The 23259-nt window shown below is 36.1% G+C and overlaps 1 protein-coding gene across 1 annotated transcript in view; it reads right to left on the bottom strand.

Annotated features, from left to right (window-relative positions):
- Positions 1–434: 434 nt before the first annotated feature.
- The window catches only part of LOC145660898 (methyl farnesoate epoxidase-like), an 82076-nt gene continuing 59251 nt past the window's right edge, over positions 435–23259 (bottom strand). Inside the window, exons 7-9 of the mRNA XM_081726329.1 lie at positions 14652–14766; positions 11717–11861; positions 435–2074 (exon numbers count right to left, since the gene is read on the bottom strand). Of these exons, the coding sequence (XP_081582455.1) occupies positions 1896–2074; positions 11717–11861; positions 14652–14766 (439 nt within the window). The 3' untranslated portion in view covers positions 435–1895. The remainder of the gene's footprint in view (positions 2075–11716; positions 11862–14651; positions 14767–23259) is intronic.

The raw sequence follows: 23259 nt of genomic DNA, 5'->3' as shown, positions 1-23259 counted from the left end.
ATGTATCTGAAATAATACTCTGAAAGGAATTTTTGGATATCTTTATTAAGTAGAAGTAATACATTATAGTGTTTATTCGTCCACTCACCTTATAATTTTCAAGAATAATTAATTCTGAATTTTGAAGTACTGATTTTTCTATTTTCTCACATTTTATAATTATCAAACATTGAATCTACTGTTACCCCTAAATTACAAATTAAATTAATTTACCTACTATTTGGTATAATTAGCTTTTTTAAATATTTTTGTTTGCTCTTTCTTTTGAATCGGTAAAACAAATATTTCTCATATAAACTCTCCCCTTTTTGTACAGTTGAATTTACTTTGAGTTGGTCATAATTTTAGCAATCTGAAATAGTGAAAATTTTCATAACTAACACTGTCCCTAAAATAATGATTTCTTGATTTGAAGTGACACCTATTAGAAAATATTTATGTTTTTTTTAATTGTACGTTAAAAAGTGAGAGAAGATTACGAACCAGTTGAATGTTTAGAGGTAGGTTTATTGTAATACTAACACATGTAACAGTATTAAGTTATTCTTAAAATTCCTATGCTACAAAAAATTAGCTTTGGTGAACATAAAGGAAATGAGATAGTATTAGGAACAGTGAAGGAGTAAAGATTTTAAGGTGTCATTTTCCTATATGGGTATTGTAATAATAGTTTTCATTTGCTGTTAAGGAACTGGCTAGACGTTATACAGGACAAAGATCTTGTGCGCGCATGAGGAGAACATTCACATTACTGATAAAAACAACTGTTTGCATTCTGGAAAATTTGAACTGGAAAATTGAAATTATGATGCAATGAAGGGATTTTATGCTGCTTCAGGTCGGCAACACTGACCGGAGATCAAAGACAAAGTTTTTTCATTCTCTGTTCTCGAAGTTGCTAATTGTTTATTGTCAAAACAAACACATATGTATTGTAATTGAATGCTCCCTTAGGCCTGCGATCTACTGTGACAACGCGCTTTTTTTATTTCTGGCAGTAAGGTGCTGTCACCTAATGGAAAAGAGTAGAACTAAGTCTTGCCTTGCAACTACTAGAAAATTTCATCATCTCCACGATTAATACGATCCCTTTGGATACGTTTTCATGACATCTACATGGATATCATTGGTACGCAAGGGGATAATGTTAGATATAATTGAAAGGAGTCAGAGAAATTGATCGGACATTGTCTAAGAAGAAACTATATCATGAGGGACATGATACAAGGTATGATAGGGGAAAACGAGAGGAGAAATACGCTATATTGATAGATGGTATTAAAAGAAACCCTGCTGCGTGGAAAGTTTACAGCAAGAAACCTATAAGTAGTAGCATATTACTTATGACTATGAACTAACAGTAAGTAATATTACTTTCCTTTATAAGAGTGAAAATCTTGCATCACGTGATGTTATATGCTAGTTAACTGTTGACTACCTACAATGTAATTGCTAAAATCAAATCTAATGTCTGTATACATGTGCGTACTAAATAGCAAAGAGGACAAATGCTCTATATTAAGTTTAATAGTCTAAAAAGAAATCCAACTTTAAAAAGATTTATCATCATTTGTATCTATCCGGAAGTATATCACGAGGTATCTATTATTTGTATCCGCATTTCTATTTAGGCTACACCTAACAATATCTTGTCACAATGCTTACTCTTGCAAAGCACATTCAGAAAGTAAGTTTGTAACATGTGTCTAAGGGTTACATTTCAATGAACAATATAATGTTTTCTTCTATTCCACTTTCTGATTATTTTCTTTTAATTTGATAAAGGAACTTACTTTTCGTCAGTCTCATGTGCTCTGAAAATAAAAATTCTAGAAGTTACCAGACCACTCAGAAGACAATAAACACCATATCCAAGCTATCTACTTAAAAGTCAGTTATCTTTCTCTGATCAATAGATCATAAGGTTGTGGATGCGCTACAGTTCCAATTACTGGTTCGAGCGAAGGTGTTTCACGTGATGGTGGAATGCTGAATGTAAACCGTTGCAAGAGATTTGTAAAAGCGAGGAATAAACTAGATCTTGACATGTTTTCTCCTGGACACTTCCTACGACCTGGAAAATATATATGAAAAGTGCATTATTATAACTCAAATATAATACCCTCATATCTGAGTTTTATATATATATATATATATATTCCTATTATTCTTATACCTTATGTATATATATATTCTATAAGATAAATCTGTAGAAGAGATCAATCAGAAAATCTGAATTTTCTAAATAAGTGAGCATCATTTGTAATGTAGCCCGGGTCAGAATAAAATAATAAAAAAAATACTAGATCTATTTCTAAAGCTTCTTTGCATTTTCCTTCCAGAAGGGGCAGTTCACTGAATGTGCGTTTCATATATTTGCTGATTATTTATCCTGTCCTAACCCTGTCCCTGTTTCTCGTTTCATCTGTATAGGGTAATCAGCGCCTGAGGGACAAATTTCTGAAAGTAACTTGAACAAACGTGCATTTTTGTAAAGTAAGGCTGATATAATCAAACCTTACCCTGCAGAGTCGTCTTTTAACTAAAAGGTTCCCAGTCAGAAGTCAAGTGTAAATTCACATACATTAATATGGCAAGGAACACTCTTCATGTCACGCGCTGTTAAGAAGGTAAAAGTCGAGTCGTACACATTTTCACTTTCATTCGATAGCCGAATCTTGCCTGAGAGTCGCCATTGTTCTAAATAATTTATTCCAAAGAAATATATTTCTTTTTCGAATTAGTGAACTCATGCGGAAGATAAATACAACTTTTTACTGTTTTCACATCTATCTCTCTCGCCATGAATAGATATTTTAATCATACGCCTATATATTGGTACACACTATATACAGGGGTTGGACAAGAAAATCTGAAACGTTTGCAAAAGTTGAAAATCATACCTAGTATGTTGTGGGGCCTCCCTTTGCGTCCAAAACAACTTGGATCCGACGTGGAATGGACGTATACAACTCCTGAATCGTGGTGTGTGGAATTTTGTACCATTGTTTGTCCAAAACATGCTACAGTTCCTTAAGGGATGCTGGTGGAGGGCAACGAGACTGAACACACCTTTCTAACTTAGACCACAATAACTCAATGATGATCAGATCTGGTGATTCTGGGACCCAGGGGACAGTGTAATAGTTCCTAGTCATGCTCCTCAAACCATGATTTCACCGTTTTTGCAGCGTGACAGGGGGTCAAATCATCTTGGTAGATGCCATCACCATCAGGGAACAATATTTGGGCCATGGGTAGAACCTGGTAACCCTAAATGGCCTCATACGCCTTAGCATTCATCATTCCATCTAGGGCTATGATGGGACGTACAGGAAACCACGATATCACTGCCCATACTGTAACAGAACCACCCCCATGCTTTACAGTTGGGAGCAGACAGTCTGTATCATAGGCCTGTGAGGTGCTCTCCATACGTAAACACGACTGGTTGTTGGAAAGAAAGTGAAGGTCGATTCATCGGACCACATTACGTGTTTTCACTGCTCATGAGTCCATGCCTTGTGGTCCTTCCACCACTGGATACGCCTCTTCGCATTTACTGCTGTGACCAGGGACTTGGCGATAGCGGCCCTGCCATGAATTTTCATTTTATGAAGTTCCCGTCTCTCTGTTTGCGATGAAACCAGGTTCTGTAGGCCGGAATTGAGTTCAGACTTAATTTTCATTGCAGTGATCTTCTTTTTAGCTGCTACAATCTGTTTTAATGCCCTTCGGTCCCCATCTGACAGATTGTCTTTCGACCACTGTTGTGCTTTGGATACGTCATTTGCCCATTAATTGTGTATGCCCTCGTGACATTGTTTACAGTGCCTTTCGATACCCCCACAATGTTCGCCACTGTTGCCACTGAAGCTCCAACCAGATGGGCATCAACGATCATAACTCTTTGGATGTCTATCAGGTCGCCCATTTTACCGCACCACTTTCACACCACGACACTCACAGGTAAACTGGTTACTGCTGACAGAAGAGGAAGGTCCACATGACACATTGAAAACAAGAAAGGATCGGCAACCGCAACACGTGTTGTACAGTGGAGGGCCAAACTTACGTGTCCTGTATGAAGTGTTTTTAGATTTTTTGTCTACCCCTGTATATATATATATATATATATATATATATATATATATATATATATATATATATATATATATATATATATATATGCTTTATTTAATTGTTGCTTTAGGATTTAATGTAACACCACGTCATATTTACTTGGTTACAAATAATTGACCGAATTTAACACATTTTAATTCTAAAGCCATGAATTACTGTATATTCACTTGTGGTAATGACTTAACGAAATTGCATTCTTAACTTCTTTTATTCAGATTTTTTTAACTAATAGTACTACAAGTAGAGTTTGCAAGATAGAGACTTTGCGGAAGAATGTGTTTTGTATTCCCAAGAGGAAACAATGGAAAGGGTAGAAGAAAGCTTCGTACGTAGACCGAAAAATTCAATACAAAAGCCTCAAGTCATGGGCTTAATATTCTGCGGGTAAGAGGCTTAGAAGACTTTGCGATGACAATTACAACAGATACCACTCCATCTCTAACTGTTGAAATTTTACAGCCGTATAACAATGTCAAGTGATACGAAATTTGTTATTTCTACGAATAAAAGAAACGACGTCCAAACCATTATCTTCGTAGGAGAATGCAAGCACAAAAGGGTAAAGAGGAATGAATTGGTGAAGGAAGAGAATTTCCCCATACAATTGGCTCTCCACCAACATTTATATTCGTTGCAGATTCGTTTGACATTCTACTAGAAGCAAGTTACTGTGTACAGAGAAAGAATACTTTCAAGTTTACCTTGCAGCTGCTCTTTGTGGTGATTCAATAGATTGTTGGCTTTGAGAAATAATTTTACAGAGAGGAATTGTTCGGATACTGTGCTGCATCAGAGAATTTATTTTCAAATTCCAGAATACAGTGTTTACTCGCGTAATAGTCACACTTTTTGTATCATTTTAAAATACGAAAAGCCAAGTCCGAATATTACACGAGGAAAGCTGCCATTCAATTATTGCTATGATCGAAATAATTTCGAATTTTAATACATACAGCATTGTGTCAACATAAAAATAAAATATAACCTACATAGGTCAAATATTAAAACTTGTAAAAATTAAACTCGTAACTTAACCCATTCGTGGAAGACAAAAAAAAAATATTTTTGGCATTAGCACAAAAGAACGATATATTTACATAATTGGAAAACATATGAATAACAACTACGTAACACCACGAAGAAGAAACACACACACGCACAAGAAGTGTCAGAGCTGTCCATACATGCGAAAGGCACTATTCACTCTCATCCGAAGTTTCACTTTCTGTCATATCTGCATTTTATCGAATCTGGGTAACTCTTCTACAGAACATCGTCTTCACTTCCGTCCAAAGCGGTGGATATGTCGGCGTTTTTGAAGATTTTTGACACGGTGTCAAATGTTACCGAAGAAACATTGTACTATCCACTTGCGAAAAGTTTGAGAGATGAACGCTTTATTTTGCCACTGGGTATTTTCTCTTCGTTGCTGTTGCTCGGACTCGCTCATGATAAACAATTTCGAAGAAAGTCTCGTTCGCAAAGACAAAAATCCTGTAGAATAAAACTTTTATGCGGCAAAAAAAATTTGGTAAATGTATTTACTTCAAAGTTAAGGTGCGACTATTATTCGAGGGCGATTATTACGCGAGTAAATACAGTATATTGTCTATGCTGAATCTTGTCTGTTATAAACAACTATTAGAACTCTGAAGGAAAAGAAAGACTGTTCATGTCTGTACCTGAGATTGTTGTAAAAGCGAGGGTTCTATCCCGTAAATATTGGGCCTACAAATATTTTCGCCGATACAAAAATGTCAGCCAGAATTATACAAGTGTCCTTTACTGAGAGGTGTCCCTTAAGGGAGGTTTTATAGCAGGGCCGGCCTTAAGCCGATTGGACCGATTGCTCCCAATCGGACCCCGTACCTAAGGGTGCCATCTATTCTACTCTCCTGTGCCGTTTTAACAGCATATAAGGCCGCTGAGCAAACAAGTGTGCTGTAGTCACTATGACTAAATTTTGCTCCTAATACATGTAGTTCATACATGCCATTCTGCTCGCGGGACCCCCAGTCAAGTGGCTAGGGTACCGTTAAGATGGCTCTGTTACTCTCGGTTGTCAAGTACACACAGCAACATATTGCAATACCGGTATATCCATGGACTCCACAAGGGAGGGTATGGCCTCTCCCTAACAAGTAAATGAATAATTTGTATTAAGTTTCCGGGCATAAGCAAATATTTTCTGAATTTAATACTGCAGTAGTTTATTAATTTTTGTTTACGTTTACAACTTCTATTGTAAAAGTAGATGTTGTGTCCACGGAGTATTTCGCACACCCCAACACCCCAAACACACCCCCAAATTTCCTTACACACACTCTTGGGCGTAAAAATATTGTTTTCTTTGAGTTTGTGTAAAAATGTATATCATTATTCTGTGTGTACTCCCTCTTTTATTTTGGACTCAACTAAGTAAAAGTTCCTGGCGTACTTTCTGACTATCATGTGATACTACCGTAAATACCGAAATGGAATAAAATAAATCAGCCTCAGTGCGACTTCTTTGCATATTCTTTCTCTTATTATAGATATATTAAAAATACAAAACCAGAGGACAACTTTGCCTTCTCCTGCGAAAAATCCCATGGAAGTATTTTTTTTAAAATGAAGTCAGGAAAACTGAATGTATGCTAGTGCGTACTGAATAGGTGGCTGCTTATGAAGGTTTTGTCTTCTAACTCGAATAATCCAATGGAAAATATGTCATCTATTTTCCATCGATTGGTGTTCGTCTCATCACCATTTAATTTTGTCAGAAGTCGATAACGATTTCACGCAGATTATACCTTCCATAAGTAGCTACCTATGATGCTCTCACTAGCGTACATTAGGTTTTCCTGACTTGAATGCTTTCCAAAAAAACTACAGCTGTTAAAAAATCTTTGAACCAACGAATTCATATCAATGTGGATTTCATTATGTCTTACACATACAGTATAAACTTTTCATAAGAAATTATGCCCAAGTGTTATGTTTTATTCAGTCATATTAACACACAGTGCAAGTATATAGAGCCTATTATTTTAACCTTAAATTGCACAATAACTTTCGAAAGTCAATTCGTGTAAGGCCAAATTGACAAAGAAGCTATGGTATTTATAGTTATTATGACGCATTTAAGACGTCATTCTCTTATATTTTCCACAATATAAAGATTGTTGGTAGCTTTTGCTAAATTTTTAAAACATGTTTTAAAGTATAATTATTGACGTATGCATGGCCGCCCGCAGGGTGCGGTAAGGAGATCAGTTACATCACCTACATTTTCGAAAAGTGATCAATTCTTCGAAATACATGTAAAAACTTGTTAGATTGGCTTGCTGATACTCTGTTATATTTAATAGATTAATATAAGATTTTATAGTACTATATTTTTACATATTCACTATATTTAATACATGCACAGTGGCGTAGCCAGAATTTCATATCGGGATGGGTCCTGGAATCCTCCACTGGAAAGTTTTCAGCAATGAGGAAACTAAAACGCAATTTTAGAGTTTCTTTTAACTACTTCAAAATTTTCGGGGGATCTGGGGACCATCAGTGTTTGGTGATGGGGGACTGAAAACGTAATTTAAGTTTTATTTTAACAACTTTTCAAAATTTCGGGGGTCACTAAAACAAATAGTAGGGGAGGGCGGAGTAATAAGAGACACGGCCAAAAAATACCCAAAATATGAAATCAAAATTATAAAATAAATAAGTATTGGCAACGTCAATACCTTTACTTGTCTACCCCACTTGCACTTATGAACTAATATGAGCTTTTATATCGTTGTCACGCTATAAAAAAAATATCTTCAAATTGAACTTACCACAGAAGTTTGTGACTGTTTAAAATAAAATTTTATTGTGAGAAGTGAGTTACAAATATGGAAATGACTGCTACTATGTAACTTTGTGACTAAGATTATGAAGATTGATATAAAATTTTCAAAAATGCTGAAACATTGCATTTCAGGTCAATTGAAGGCTTTTAGAAATTGTGAAGGAGTAATGTAAGAGACAGTTATCTCTTATTACTCCAGTAAATAAGAGACAGTTATCTCTTATTACCCCAGTTCAACTTTATGTTTATTTAGCACATGTGACAGTATAATGTGCTAGTTTTTGTATATAGAAAGTAAATAGGAACATTCCTACTCTGGCAATTCAGTCAGAGTCTGTGCATAGATAGTGACAGGGAGAATATGCTTTCGATCAACTAATTTCATCATCAACTGGTGAAAGTTTGGCAGGAGAGATTGATCCAACCAGAACAGAATCTTGCTTAGAAATGTATTACGCCGTGCACTACGATCTTAACTGGTATCTTGGGATTGTTATTGCTTTTCCAGATGAAGGACGGTATAAGGTTAAATTTTTGAAAAAAGAACTAAATGGTTTCAATTGGCCTGCCTATGATGACATTCAAACAGTGACATCCAAATTTGTGTTTTATGGACCTATCAAACTGGATGGAAATGGGCCATTCCAGAATTCCAGAGGATAACTCCAAAAAATTCGTTGTGTTTATAGCAAAGTGAAAAAGGACTTTTGAAACCAAAACAGAAAAATTAAATATGACTCCTCTTCTCTTGGTAGGCCTAGGTGTTTGTAGGACTATTCTTAACGTTTGTTAAACTCATGCCTATATATCAACAGTTCTTTTTGGCCTGTACCTTTCTCCTATGTTTGTTTAAGTGGTCCAGCCTAAGATAATTATAAGGTCTAAATTACATTTATGAGGTTTTTAAATGTTAACTTGGAGTTTACATAGGCTAGGATAACATTTCCAAACTCTTTTGTACATTTTTCATATGTTCGTTCCACTGTACATCGTAAAAGATTTAATATTCACCTTTTACATAGGCTACATTTTATATAAAATTTGGTCAACAATTTTTTACAACATTTTTCAATGTTCTTTCCTTGTATGATTACAATTTAATAGGTTTTTCAATCCATTTAATTTAGCTCAAACTATTTTTCAAATGCGATGTTTTTTCTTCATTGAGAATTTAGGCACTTTTTTTAGTTCATTTTCGACATTCTCGAGAAAATTTCTAGTCAGCGTTCATTTTTATTTGGTAGTGTGAGTTTTATCCATGATGTATCTAGATTCCGTAAAACTCAGCTATACTTTGATTCAACGATTTTTGATATTTAATGTCGGATTTTTTTTACAATGGCCCATCCAACTAGTTTTTTTTTTTTTTTTTTGTATGCTTGATTCTTATATTTGCAGATAGAAACTAGCTCAACTCATGTTCAGAAATTCAGGAACAAATTGGGAATAAAAAAATTCAAATTTATTGCATGTGGTTGCAAGAGTATGTCATTTAGAAAAAATATGGGTGGTCAAGGAGTTTTAGAAAAAGGCTATATACACACAGCGCAAAATACAGTACTTACATACTAATATATGAAATTTAAATTAAGAAAATCTTTTTATGCTTTTCTTGCGTAACCATTTTCATGAATTGCTAAGGATTAATGCAAATTATCTGTAAAATTTTGTTTGTACACGGTGTAGGCCCTTTTTTGCTTGTACACGGTGGGCTTCAGTAAAGTGCATGGAAACCTGTAGCTGTAATGGTAACAAGTGTTATAACTCATTTATAAACACTTATGTAACAGAAAATGATGCATCTGATGAGGATTCAAAAGACAAAAGAAATATATAATTTTGCAAACATTTTGCTCGGATTTGATCTCATAATATAGAATAGTATCATAGTTCTGCTTGTTTTCAGTAATTAGTAAGTATTTAATGAGTTCGATGTAATATTCTTATAAATTACATACAAATATAGTTATTGAGGTTCCGGCAAAAACATTTTTAAAGTGATCAATGAGAAAATACAGGCCCATTCTTCATTTTAGAAATACCCTTCAGGTGTACAACGATGTTGTCAGTTACCCTGTATATCACATATAAGTGGTGTTTGCCCTCATTTAAGGACTACAAAAGGACTCACTTACGTATGTTCTTACATTATTTAAATTTTATGTTTTTTCATTATGGTAAGATAATCATTTTTGTTAAAGAAATAATAAGTTATTTTCAACGATGGTGGAAATGTCGCACACAAATAGAGTTCAAAAATCGGAATCATCCTGAATATCAATTGTAAATGGATTTTAACACTATAAAATACATCTCTACTTATCTCCAAATTTTGTAATCCTTAACACACTATCGTATCAAGTGACCGGAGATCTAGAAATGATCAGGACAGTGCATGAGAGCTCAAGGAAGAAGAATGAGAACTGTTCTTCAAATATTGGAAAAGAATCAGCTTTTATCACGGAAACAAAACCTTCATTGACTGACGTGAGCTGAAATTCAGTGGTGCCACTCGAAGCATCAGCATTCGAATCAAAGAGCACTTGTCTTCAAACTTACCTCGCTGTAGGGCTACTTCTGGAAGTAAACCTAACAATATTGGTACAGTTGGAAATATAATTTAATGCTCTACAAATTTAATTAGGGACGTTCTTTCTATATCTCAACTCATTGAGGAGACTCAGAGAAAAATAGAAAATATTAAGGACAAAATATGTCAGTTTTTAAAGTTTATGCTGAATTTCCCGAAACACCGTTGGGCCTATCCAAAGCGTAAATAGATCAAATCGTAAAGCATACTTTACAAATAAAACCGGAAAAAGAAATTCATTAATATTTTAATTAGTTTCGGAGATATGGCCTTTTATTTGAAACGCTCATTTTTTTTTAGCTTCAGTAGAGGGGGAGGAACTTTCGCACGTATCAGGCGACCGGCGGTCTAGAAATGATCAGGATAGTGGACCTGATGATTTAGGACCACCGGGTGCTTTTACTCTCTCAGGTTGAACGAAACCTAATAACCACATGTTCTGCCTCCCGATTATGAGTTTTTATGAGCAAATAAAGAATCCATGACTAATCTAATGGTTAGAGAGATACTTCTGGTAACCATAGTCTTGATTGGTTACTAATATTCTAGTCTGTATAAATTTAGAGGATAACTGAGTCAATGATAACAATTACAAAACGGTTCTTGTCCATTTACAGAAAATCCTAGAAAACTTTTTTTTAAAAAAATGTAGGATGTACACGTTTTGTAGAACTGGGAATATTTCAGTGTGTTCAGGTAAATAACCTGAACATCCTCAAATATTTCGAGTTCTACAAAACGTATCGATCCTACAGTTTTTCTCGGTTCTCTGGGATATTCTGTAAATGGACAAGAGCCGTCTTGGATCTGGACGACTCAACTGCACTACACACTGAAGCTAAACAACCTGGGGACCAGACAGCACAAATTAAACTGGGTGATAGGTGATTACCACTTCGACACTCAAACTGTTATTAATACTTGATATCCAGCGAAAATTTTTTAGCATTTGCACTTGCAATCCTTTTGCAAAACCTAAATTTGTGTCTCGTTAAGACTACACACCCATATACGAACAAAGCAGGACACATATGTTAGGTCACACTAAAGCAAAATACATTCCATAAAGTAACATATTAGGTGTGAAACAATACTCGTGCAACTGAAGTCATGTTCTACTTTATAAATAGAAATGAGTGACTAGTTACCTCCACCAAAAGTCAAAAGCTTATCTTCAAGATTGGTATCTTCAGTATTCCTATTAAGAAAACGTTCTGGTTTGAATTCATTAGGATTTTCCCATACGGCAGGATCCATGTGAACATCCTGAATATTTACGATAAAAATAGTTCCCTATCACGAAAGAAAAGAAAAAAGTATTAAGGAACTGTCACCTCTTTCAGTATCCAGGAAAATTCTTGTCAACAAATCATAACCTGTGGAAAAGAAAACTGTACGTTTACATATTCGCAAATCATTACAGCTATCCTATATTTATATGGTTGTGAAATAGCTGCACTATGGAAAATATCAAACTTATGAAAGTCAAGAATTGACGTAATAATGAAAGAACATGTTTAAACAATTAACAACCATGCCACTAGTAAAAAAAAGTTCACTACCGATATATGTTTCTAGGTTTATGGTAACGAATTTAGTATCCTAAGCAGTTTAAGATATAACGCGGTGTCACTACCGGTTATGATCAATGTGCAAGATTCTCCGTTTGTTAGCTACCAAACTGGGTCTGAATATCTGCTGTAGGTTGCGTTGAAGCACAGTAACATCAGATCTGTTCTATATAAACTTTCAAGGATCGTCTAATTTGAGCGGCTGTCGACGCCAGAAACTGGTTTGAACAACTGGAACTTATAAACATGCATGGGTGAATGAGGGGATTTTATAGGGAAGTCTGTAAAATGTGAAATCTGCTCCATGCAAGTCACCGTTTATTCGCCGTATTACTGGACGCCTTGTGTTAATGAATGATAATGGGAGACGTGTATATCCCTATCACATAGGGATGAAGTATCATGGTGGCACAGTGGCTCCAAAATGTTTCTCTGGTAATAAGGTGTATTGCTTTTAGCTTTTCTATTCATTCTGCGTGGCACAAGTTTCCATTATAATAATAACTACCGAGATCGACAATGGTCATGAAAACCTTTCCACATATTCATGTATCCAGTCTGAACGATGTCTGTGTTCATATAGTCGATAGAAGATGGTCTCCTGTTGTTTATCACGTTCCGATAGATAAACACATGCCAAGTCCAAAGTCATTACAAACTTTCAATTATTCTCTGAGCAACGCGTTCATACTACTTTCGACTGTTTATATTTGTGTCTATGATATGTAAGGAATGGAGTATACTAACTCCGTTTTATAGTTCTTTACCAGATATAAATCTTGCGCAAGTATGTAATCTACGGCTGGCGGAAAGTTGCACCTGCCTCTTATCGTTTCTTCAAATGTTTGGTTCGCGTGCTACACCAAGGAACGCACTGTTTGCACAACATTGGAGATACACCCGGCTTCCGATATCTAGGACACACAATATTAGAGGTTGTAAAAGCAGGTTTGTCCGTTTTGTTGCAATTCAACACAATGTATATCCCTATCCTTGGCATACGGAATCCTTTTATCATATACGTACAATTTATTTATTTGGCTAAGACGATAACGAATGCCCGAAAGAATCCATATAGAGTTCTTCAAATGTCCTAATATTTGGATCCATATGATTATTTACAGACATAATAGTTATACTTCCTTCAAGCCAACACACAACACTTTCGAACTACTTGGATTGACTTCCTGGCTGTGCTCACGCTTGCTGCTTACTTGAATTCGTTGTCATGAATCTGAAATGACTTTATGTATTACGCAGATATGTAGCTGAATCAATAGAGGGTGCAAAATGTTCTCTTTTAAAACTAGACGCCGCCATGGATGACATAAGGTAGATTTAATATTATTTGTTTGTTAACTATGTAACATACTTAAAGCAGTTTTAGACATTGATAAATTGATAACTGGAAACCCCACTCTTTGCTTGGTAATACGTAAGATTGAAGTGTGGTACTTTGAGCTTATAACAGGGGAAATATCATAATCGAGTTTAAACTCACTTGCCTTCCTGAAATCACTGCAACTGAATGACTCCTCCTCAATCTAGCAATTTAATAAGAGCTTCCATGTTTCCAGAAAAGAAACTGACATTAAACAAACACCAAAAGCTTCCGAAATGTTTATATAAGTATATTTGGAAAGAACAGATAATGCAGAAATGCAGTTACGTTAGTCGTAGATTCGATACGCTCAAACATACGCAAGATGAAAACTATGAAAACAATGGTTTGCCCAGTTTAAATTTTCTTCGGAAATTGTACTACTTTTTCATTTAAATTGTTTTAAGTAAACTATCATTTCTAATGAAATCTATGCATGGTTGTATTAAGTGTTGTAATCTCGGAGAAGAGTAGGATAATCTTATTACGTATTCTCCTCCCATAAACCACTAGACCATCTTTCAGTTACTAAACGCTAAACTTTGGCATTACAATGTTAAGTTTATTCTTTTAATAAATGGCTACTTCATGAAGACCCGTTTTCTTTAAACGATCATATCAGACTTTCTAATTAGTTGGTTCCGAAACAACTACTTGGAAGGCGGAATGCAAGGAGGAGCTTAACTGGCGTTCCTGAGATCGTGACGTTAGATTACTTTCAGCCACAGTCATTACTGTAATAATACTCGGAAACAATCAAGAAGTAATAGTTAATTTTGGGAGAGAGCTTTATTGCACGATTTTCTCTATGAAAAGTTCATTCTTAGTTTCCGAAAAAAAAGTATAGAAAAACTATATAATTCGTAAACCTAAATATTTATATTGTACGAGAACCATTCTACTTATTGAAGTGAAACTGATAATGAATTATACTTTCATTAAACTGTTCATTATGATACTAGAATGACATCAGCACAGTATGGTTAATGAAATAGCTTAAAATTATCACAAATTTGAATTTTTAATTTATGTTGAACTAAAAATGTTGTCAAAATGTAAAGAAAACTTAGTAATTTTATTTCTAATCAAATTTATATTTTATATAAAATACAAGGGAAAGATGACACTTACCTTTTTGAAAAAGTATTGGTCGATCTTAAAATCTTCACAAGCAATACGAGGAACTAGAGAAATCGTAGTTTGCTTCCTACGAATTTCAGTAAGAACTGCCATTGTGTATGGTAACCTAAAATTAGAGAACCAGAATAGCTAAACTAACCAAATAATGTTAATTTCAATTGAAATTAAATGTTGAAAACCCCTGCTCTAGATCAATTAGGTCTTTGAGAACTTGTTCTCAGTCCATAGACTCGATCAGTAACTCTTGTCGCTTAACTTTCACACTAACGCCATCTATGTGTAATTTTGTAAACTATTTGAAAAAAAATGAAATTTTTGAGTTTTACGTCCTACGATTATGCCGGTTAGGCTAAAGGAGACGGTGATGATGAGTAATGAATGAAATGGTGGAATGAAGAAAGTGGGAGGAAACGGGAGAACCCCGAGAAAACCCACGCACACGGGTAAACTATTTGAGCCTTGTATCTTGATGTGCAAACGCACGTTCTTCCGGTTATTTATGGCAGAGCCCTGCAAACCCAGGCCGGGCCCGGATGGATCTGTATTCTGTGCCCGGCTCGACCCGACTCGGCCCGAATCTCGAGCCGGGAAGAGAACGGGCCGGGCACAAACAGGCAGAGCGTAACCGGCCTGAGAACAACTAAGTTGATAAGTCAAGTCAATCCTTCAAAATGCAATGGAAAATGAGAAATGTGTAGTAACATTGCAATGTCCATTTGTCCTTCTCGAATGGGAAAATTGTGTGAAAGGCTACCCAAGGTTTGTTTTCTATATCCCTGTTCCGTCTGTCTATTTGTTATCTGTGGCTGCTCTGTCCAACCCTGTCTATTATACAATAATACAGCTCATGTACGTAAGAGTCTTATACTACACTCATTAGTGCATTACGAGTAACAGAGAAGATACGTAAAACTGCTATACCGTATGTGATACTAATACTACAACTACTACTGCTAATACTACTATTACGATTACGATTACGAATGCTAGTGCTAATTCCACTATTGCTGCCACTGCTACTACTGTTACTACTATCACTACTGCTACTACTCATTACTATACTAATACGACAGCGAATATCACTACTGTTATTACTAGTAATACGAAAACAAAACAATGAAAATGAAATCTTTGAGTTTAACGTTCCACAGTTATGCCGGCTAGGCTAAAGAAGGCGGTGATGATGAGAAATAAATGAAATGGTGGAGTGAATAAAGTGGGAGAAAACGGGAGAACGCCGAGAACCCCGCCACACAGTGTTTGTCCACCACAAAGTTTACTTGGCGAGAGCTGGGATCGAACTAGTGTTCCCATCCACTAACCCACCGTTCCAGGAACACCTAATCGACCCTGTCGTCTTGGTGATTTATTTGATCATTATATTTTGTTATATTTTTAGTATCATACTATAAACAATACAGGAATATGTAACACCATTTGGTATTTGCCTTCCTAATTGAACATTGCTACAAATTGCACTGATCTTATGAGCACGCCAGTTCACGGTTTTGGCTTCCGTGGTCTTATGATAGCGTACCAAATTCTACTTAGTAGGTCAAGTACTTCCCAGATAGCACGAATACTTGCGGCAAATTTTTGCTTCGTTTAGTGGATCAAACAATCTGAAAGTTAGCGAAGGCAAAATTTTTTAATATTTATTAAAAGCTTTCAATATGATCTGCAAATTTTCGCTGATTTGTAAAAATAAATTCACCACTGCAATTAACTTGCATCTTTTTTGAAAATATAGCGTTGAAAGTTTGCCGTTGCAAACAGTTTGCAACTCTGTAAAAAACTTGTTTCGAAAAACTTGCTGAAAGCAAATATGTGATGATATTACCGAGTGCACGCGCATCGTACCCAGAATTCACTGCGCTACATCAACTGTGACAAAACTAGCGGGAAGTGAGAATCGAGAAAAACCAATGCACCAGAGGACTCCAGAATAAACTCACTGGTCTCTTATCAGATGTTTTTATTGACCCAGGCAGCCTGACGTTATTTTGTGAATGTGTGTGAGAGATATGATCGTTGAGTAAGTAGATAAATTGCGATATCCTTTGTCTGTGCGTTTATCGTTCGTAAGTTTCTTATCTTTGGCAAGTAGCTAAAGATGTTTAATGCTTGCCACTAAGAAAAGACGGATCCACATTATAAAAATTTTGATGTTTCATAAAGTTAGGTTTCACTTTATAAATTTGCAGCAAACATTACCTAATACATTTGCAGCAAACATGATCTTGCGATCGTGAAAACACTTTCTGCAATGTTGCTGCAAACTTTTTAATATTTTCACCAAATTTATCAGCTCATTTTCGGAAATTTTGTCAAAGAAAATTTGCACAAAATATTTGCAGCAAAGTCCTGGCAAACTTTCTTGTTGTGCAGTCGCAAACATTTCGTTTGTATTGGCAGATGTTTTCATTTTCTCAGGCAACTTTGCTGCAAACTCAGCCAGCGTCAACTTCGTTATTTGCATTGAACTTTCGGCAAATTTTCTCATTTGAAAAGGCAAGTTTTTTGCAAACTTTTTAGTTTGCTTTTGCAAATTTTTAAACATTTTTAAAACTTTTTCTGTGCTATCTGGGTTGACTTTATCATACGTTCTTTAGGTAACTACGGCTCAGGCTGTATGGATGATGATGGGATGAATTGGTGGAATGAAAAGAGTGGGAGGAAGTGGGACCACCCCGGAAACTTCCACACACACTCACATAGCACAAGCAGGGATTGATCCGACAACCTCTAGCACCAGATGTGAGTGCTTTTCCTACTGAGCAACCGTTGTCCCTCGTAGATCAAGCATCGGTTCACATTCTACGCAGACCGGTCATAATAACTAGCATTTCTCCGTTTTTCTCTGTACTTAGAAGGTAAATTCGGTACCACCAGACATGTGAACTCTGACGCGAAGTCGTGGCAGTTGTAGTAGTATTACCAGTGGTCGTAGTAGTAATAGTAGTAGTAGTAGTAGTAGTAGTAGTAGTAGTAGTAGTAGTACTAGTAGTAGTAGTAGTAGTAGTAGTAGTAGTAGTACTAGTAGTAGTAGTAGTAATAGTAGAAGTAGTAATAGTAGTAGTATACTTTGCAGTCTTGAATAAATAGTCAGTTTCCCAAACACATTACGATTAACATAGGTTGACAGTAAGACCGTACGAACACGGCAAAGGCAGGGGTAGTGGAGGACATTTAAAAAAAGGCTGACAACATTACTTTCCGATCCGTCTTTCAGAGTGTACGGGCCGATACATGTGCCCGGTTCGGCCCTATAGCATTTATGTCTGGCCCGGAATGTGCCCGGCCCGGTTCGACCCGGTTAGGGACCGGTCGGTCTGTTATTTGAAACGGGCAGGGCCGGGCCGAACCGGGCGGGCCCGGCCCATGCAGGGCTCTGATCTATGGTAGTATCAATGAATATACCTACCTAATAATTGAATGGAATACCCGAATCTAACAATGCAACATGAAACCTTACTAAAACATATGGCATATGCTACACCACGCAGCATATAATCATCATTCCCTGAAAATTATATGCTTGCTTCAAAATTATGCTTTTGGTCTCATTTGTAGAGCGTATAACGCTAAACGAATGCATTTTCCGTACGTTGAGTTCAAAGACATAGAGTAGTGACATCACTTAAGCTTGGCCGTGAAACTAACTTTTCGTAACGATGCTACTTATAAAAGCATATAGAAAAAGCTGCTTATAAAATAATTGTACTACCATTGTCAATATTCCGACTCTGTCATTGGGAACTGATTTACTTTTGAAATTGGGCCTTTTCTTTCAAACACCTTTTCTCGTTAGGATGAGATATGGAATGTTATTGACGGTATATGTATTTTGGCTGTCTACGGGCCCTTAGGTACAAATCAATGTATGGTTCGAGAACGTTTTTGCGACCATACATTAGTTAATAGTGAGCTTTAGAATATATTTAATAGTAAGTTTTGTCCGGCAGAAGTAGTGGCATTAGAAATTAACTGATATTGTTCGCGATTGAGATATTTAACATAATGATACAAAGATGAGGTTTCACAGACAAACCTTTCAGTCGTTTCATCTTCGATATGAACTCTCCAGATTAGGAATGTTGCATCTGTTTCAATTTATATTTAATATGCATGATCGTTTAGTGTAGTAATACCACCACATATTTATTATAACTCGTAATACCTATTCTTAGAACCACTTCTCGCCATCTGGTATCGTTATTATTCTATCGTTATTGTTCCGGTATCGATATTGAAACCGGAAATTGTAGTTAATTTTAACCATTTCGAATTTTCATCGAGAGTTGAAGATGAGAAAGTATTGTAATTTTGGGACGCTTTATCGATTGCAGAAAACCGAATTTCTCTATCGATTAACGTTTTTTCCTTTACAGTGATCAACGTTGAAACCCCTCACGACTTAACTTTTGATCCCCTATATTCTAACCAAATTTAGCGATGGTGAATCAAGTAGTCCTCGAGATGGACATGGTAAATATATAAAGGAGTTTTGGTAAACTAAACTCCATATAAAGTAGATGGACAATGAGAGAAGGAATACGTTGTATGTATAGCCAACTTCCTCTGAGTTTGTTTTATTGCTATAACAATATCTTTCCCTTATTAAATAAAGGAACTGTGTTAAGTTTCCTTACTATCTGCAATAGCATTAGAATTTAACGAAAAAGGGTGCAAGGACGAACATGCAGGCAGGTAACCAGCCCAAACATTTAGGGGGACGGTAGAAGTTGGGGGAGGGCCCGATCCAACCATACTATAGTTCATCAACATATTATAGTTCATTTGCAAGCCTACCGTGAAAATTTTAGAGAAAGCCGGTAAAAATTTAGGGGCGGCGGCCCCCTAGACCCCCTTGGATACGGGTCTGCGCATGTGTAAAACAACATGAGTACTTTTTGGAGAAAATGGACAAAAACTACTTTTGTATGGTAGAAAGAGCGTAGCGTTCTTTGTCAGTAACAATAAATAGTTTTTATTCTGCTGCAACAGATTCATGATCTATTTATGCATTCTACGTATTATATGTAAAAAAAAAAAAAAAAAAAAACTTTTACATAATAGACTATATCTATTGCTGTTTATTCTCTTCTAACAGCGAGACCATACTCGCAATAGAAATGCAATTGCAAACAACTGCGCAACTCAAGCGCTTGCACTGGATCCAAAGATACGTGAATGCGAATTATATGCATTCCAATGTCAATCTCTTAAAGGTTCAATTTAAATTTTACGCTCGAAACTTCGTATATTAGGCTTTTGATAGATCCATAATAACGTATTGACACTTTATCAGTTAAATAGAAGGAAGTAAATTCTATTTCTTGTCACATTATTCTACTGCGTGAATAAACATCATTTCCACAGTAGATTAACGGTCTTATTCTGTTCCTCTAAGGGATCATGAAGACGTCAAACACAATTAATTTATATCGCTTTACACTGTAATGTCTGGATAATTATGAAAATCAATACAGTATCAGTAACATATTATAAAATGAGAATATAAGCAATAAAGGTTTACCACACATGTGTTCGATCTCCAACGGGGCCCTGACTTCAATCATCAATCAATCTATCTATTAAAATGCTACAATATCAATTAAAACTCTCTTTTTTGTCCGTAGTTCCAGTTAAAGGGTTTTGCTCTTTCTTCGAGTAAGTGCTTCAGATATAAAAGTTGGATTGAACTTTAATGTGGTTGGTCTAATAAGTGTACATATATTTAATATTTATTCATTCATTAAGTGCATTACATACAGAGGGGGTGATTGAAAGTCAGAAATAACATATAATGAGGTAAAAGCATAATACCATGGGAGGCCAAGTGTGCAACAGTAATATTGTAGAAAAAATACATTTATTAGCATGCCGTGCTGAGTTATGACGAATGTAAAACTGGAATGAATATAATGCAGGGTGCAGTGGGCACAGAAGTAGATGAAGATGAAATGCAATGCTCTGAACGCCACATCACAGAAATATGTTAGTACTGACGAATGCAAGTTATCTTCTGTTTCTGGGGCGATTCAGGAGCTGATGAAGACAGAGGAAGCCCATATTAATAGGTAGTTACGGTGCATATGATGGGTAGATCAATGATGAAAGCTCACGTGGTTCGTAGATGTGAAAGATTTCGGGATCCACTACAGCATCATCTAGTTGCAAATGATAAGGAGACATGAAGTGCTGTAGGGGAATATCGACGTAAGTTGATGGTGCGTCGTGATCCCGATCGTATCGTAGGATATCAAGTAACATAGGATGCTGTTGGTCAATTCGCTTGCAAACGTACCGAATACGAAGTTGTTCGAGATGATGCAATAAAGGTGGAAAATCAATCAGCTCGTAAAGTAACCGTGTCGGATGCGGTAAGCGGATGCGATGTTCTAGGCGTAGAGTATGACGCTCTAGGATAACCAATTTCTGATAGAATTTTGGCGGTGCGGATGTCCAGGCAGTGTGTCCATATGTTAGTGTACTGCGCATTAAGGCCTTATATGTATTAAGGTCTGTTAATGGTTTCAGCTCCCAGGATGTACCAACTAATAGCTTGAGGAAGTTGAACCGATTTTGTGCTTGGCGTATGATCTTAGTGAGGGTGGAATCCAAGTAAGTTTGGAGTCAAATATGACACCAAGATAAGTGAGAGTATTTGACGCCAGGACAGGTGTATGATCTACTTGGAGGTTTAATCGACTTGGATTCCTGTATATTCGTGAACGACGTCTATGTGGCAGGAAAACAATAGCCTGAGTTTTCGTAGAATTAATACTTAACCGCCATATATTATACCAGTGAACGAATGCGTCAATTGCCGTTTGCATGGTTTTACTGATGGATTGCACTGTGCGGGCCGTCGTGAAAAGGCGTTGTCGTCAGCAAACTGAAATATGTTGGAACAACAAGGTCGGCAACATACAATAGGTATAGTAGAGGTGACAGTGACGAGCCTTGAGGAACACCAGATTGGAGGAAGATTGGATGAGAAAGTGTTCCGTTAATAGAGTTATATGCTAGCCGCCCTAATAAGAAAGAATGGATGAATCTGATATATGAGGATGGTAGAAAATAGTTATGAAGTTTGTATAGTAAACCAGTCAAAAGCTTTTCCTAGATCAAAGGCTAGCAGACAAGAAAGAAAACCTGTGTTGTATTGATTGTAAACAGCCGTAGATAGTTGTAATAACTGTTCCAGCGTACTAAAATGAGGGCGAAAACCGGCTTGATGAATAGGAAGTAGGTTATGAGTTGCAAGATGAGCGTGCATGCGGCGGACTAGAATGCGTTCCAACATTTTGCAAAGGCAGCTGGTGTGGTAAATAGGGCGAAAAGATGGAGGTCTTTTAGGTTCGGCAAATAGAAGAGTATTTGAGTATTTCCAGTCGATTGGAAAAAATCCAATGCGCAGGATGAAAGTATATATGGTGCTGAGAAAAGTAGAAAAGCAGGTGATGCTTGCCTGATAAGAACATAGGTAACAGAATCAAAGCCCGGGACAGTGTTCCGGTTACGGAGCAATGTTTGGAAAATACCATCTGGTTTAATCGGAGTGGTAAGTTGATTATTGGGTTCTAAAGCGTGGTTGGTAGATGTGCGCAGAGAAGCAGAGGTTGGATCTGTACGTCGGTTTACTGAATTTTGTAGGCGCTGCGGTAATTAAAAGCGCCTGAGCTCCAACCTATAACTTTGGCTTTCAAACATCTCATTTACGGTTATATGTGATTTCACGTTTAACACAGACAAACATTTTAAGTGTGTGTACTTTGAATAAACTATTTTAAATAGATCTTTTCCATAAAGTTTATGTTTTAAAATTGTTTTTCAAAACCGTTGTATTTTAGTAAACCTTCTACAAAATCAATGCAAAACGTGGTGCCATCTTTGGACTTCTTTTAGACCATATGTTTGTGGACGTTTATATGTTTGTGGCCAATCTTTTCGACAATGAGATCTCGGAAACTACAGGCTCTAGAAAGATGACGTTTTCATGATCAATTACAAATTTTGCATAGATTGTCCAGTTCTAATTGAATATTCAAAGAACATGGCTATTACTTCTTTATTACATTTTTACGGAAACACTGGAAGTCTTGAAACTTAAAAAAAAAACTAACGCTTCATATCCTACGCATTATACATTCCAACACCACATAGTTATATATTAGGGTTGTATTTGTCTCAGGCGTTTGTTTCATGGCCAAATAATAATGAGAAACGACGGATAACCATTTTTCTAGTCTAAGATAAATCTTTATTTTTTGAGTGTTTTGCCCAACGAACACCATATATAACTGACATTATAATTAATTGTATATGTAATGTATTTGCTTATTACATACAGCATGTAAGAAGAAAGAAAACACTGGTCATACATGAATTAGAAACTCCAACCGGGAGTTGGCTCAAATTTTGCAAACGGTGCGATATATTGAGAAAAATAATCGATAAGATCTCCCCTTTATGATACCCCTTGCCGATTATTTTAAATCAAGACGTCTTTCACTTGTGTCTGTAAAGGGACATGTTGCGAGGAATGAGAAGGAGATTTATGCTCATATGCAAATTATGTGCTGCGTAGAGA

This window comes from Thermobia domestica, chromosome 9 (genome assembly GCF_964235325.1).
Source record: "Thermobia domestica chromosome 9, izTheDome1.hap1.1, whole genome shotgun sequence".
In the NCBI taxonomy this organism is placed as follows: domain Eukaryota; kingdom Metazoa; phylum Arthropoda; class Insecta; order Zygentoma; family Lepismatidae; genus Thermobia; species Thermobia domestica.
This window is presented reverse-complemented; position numbering and strand designations above follow the sequence as displayed.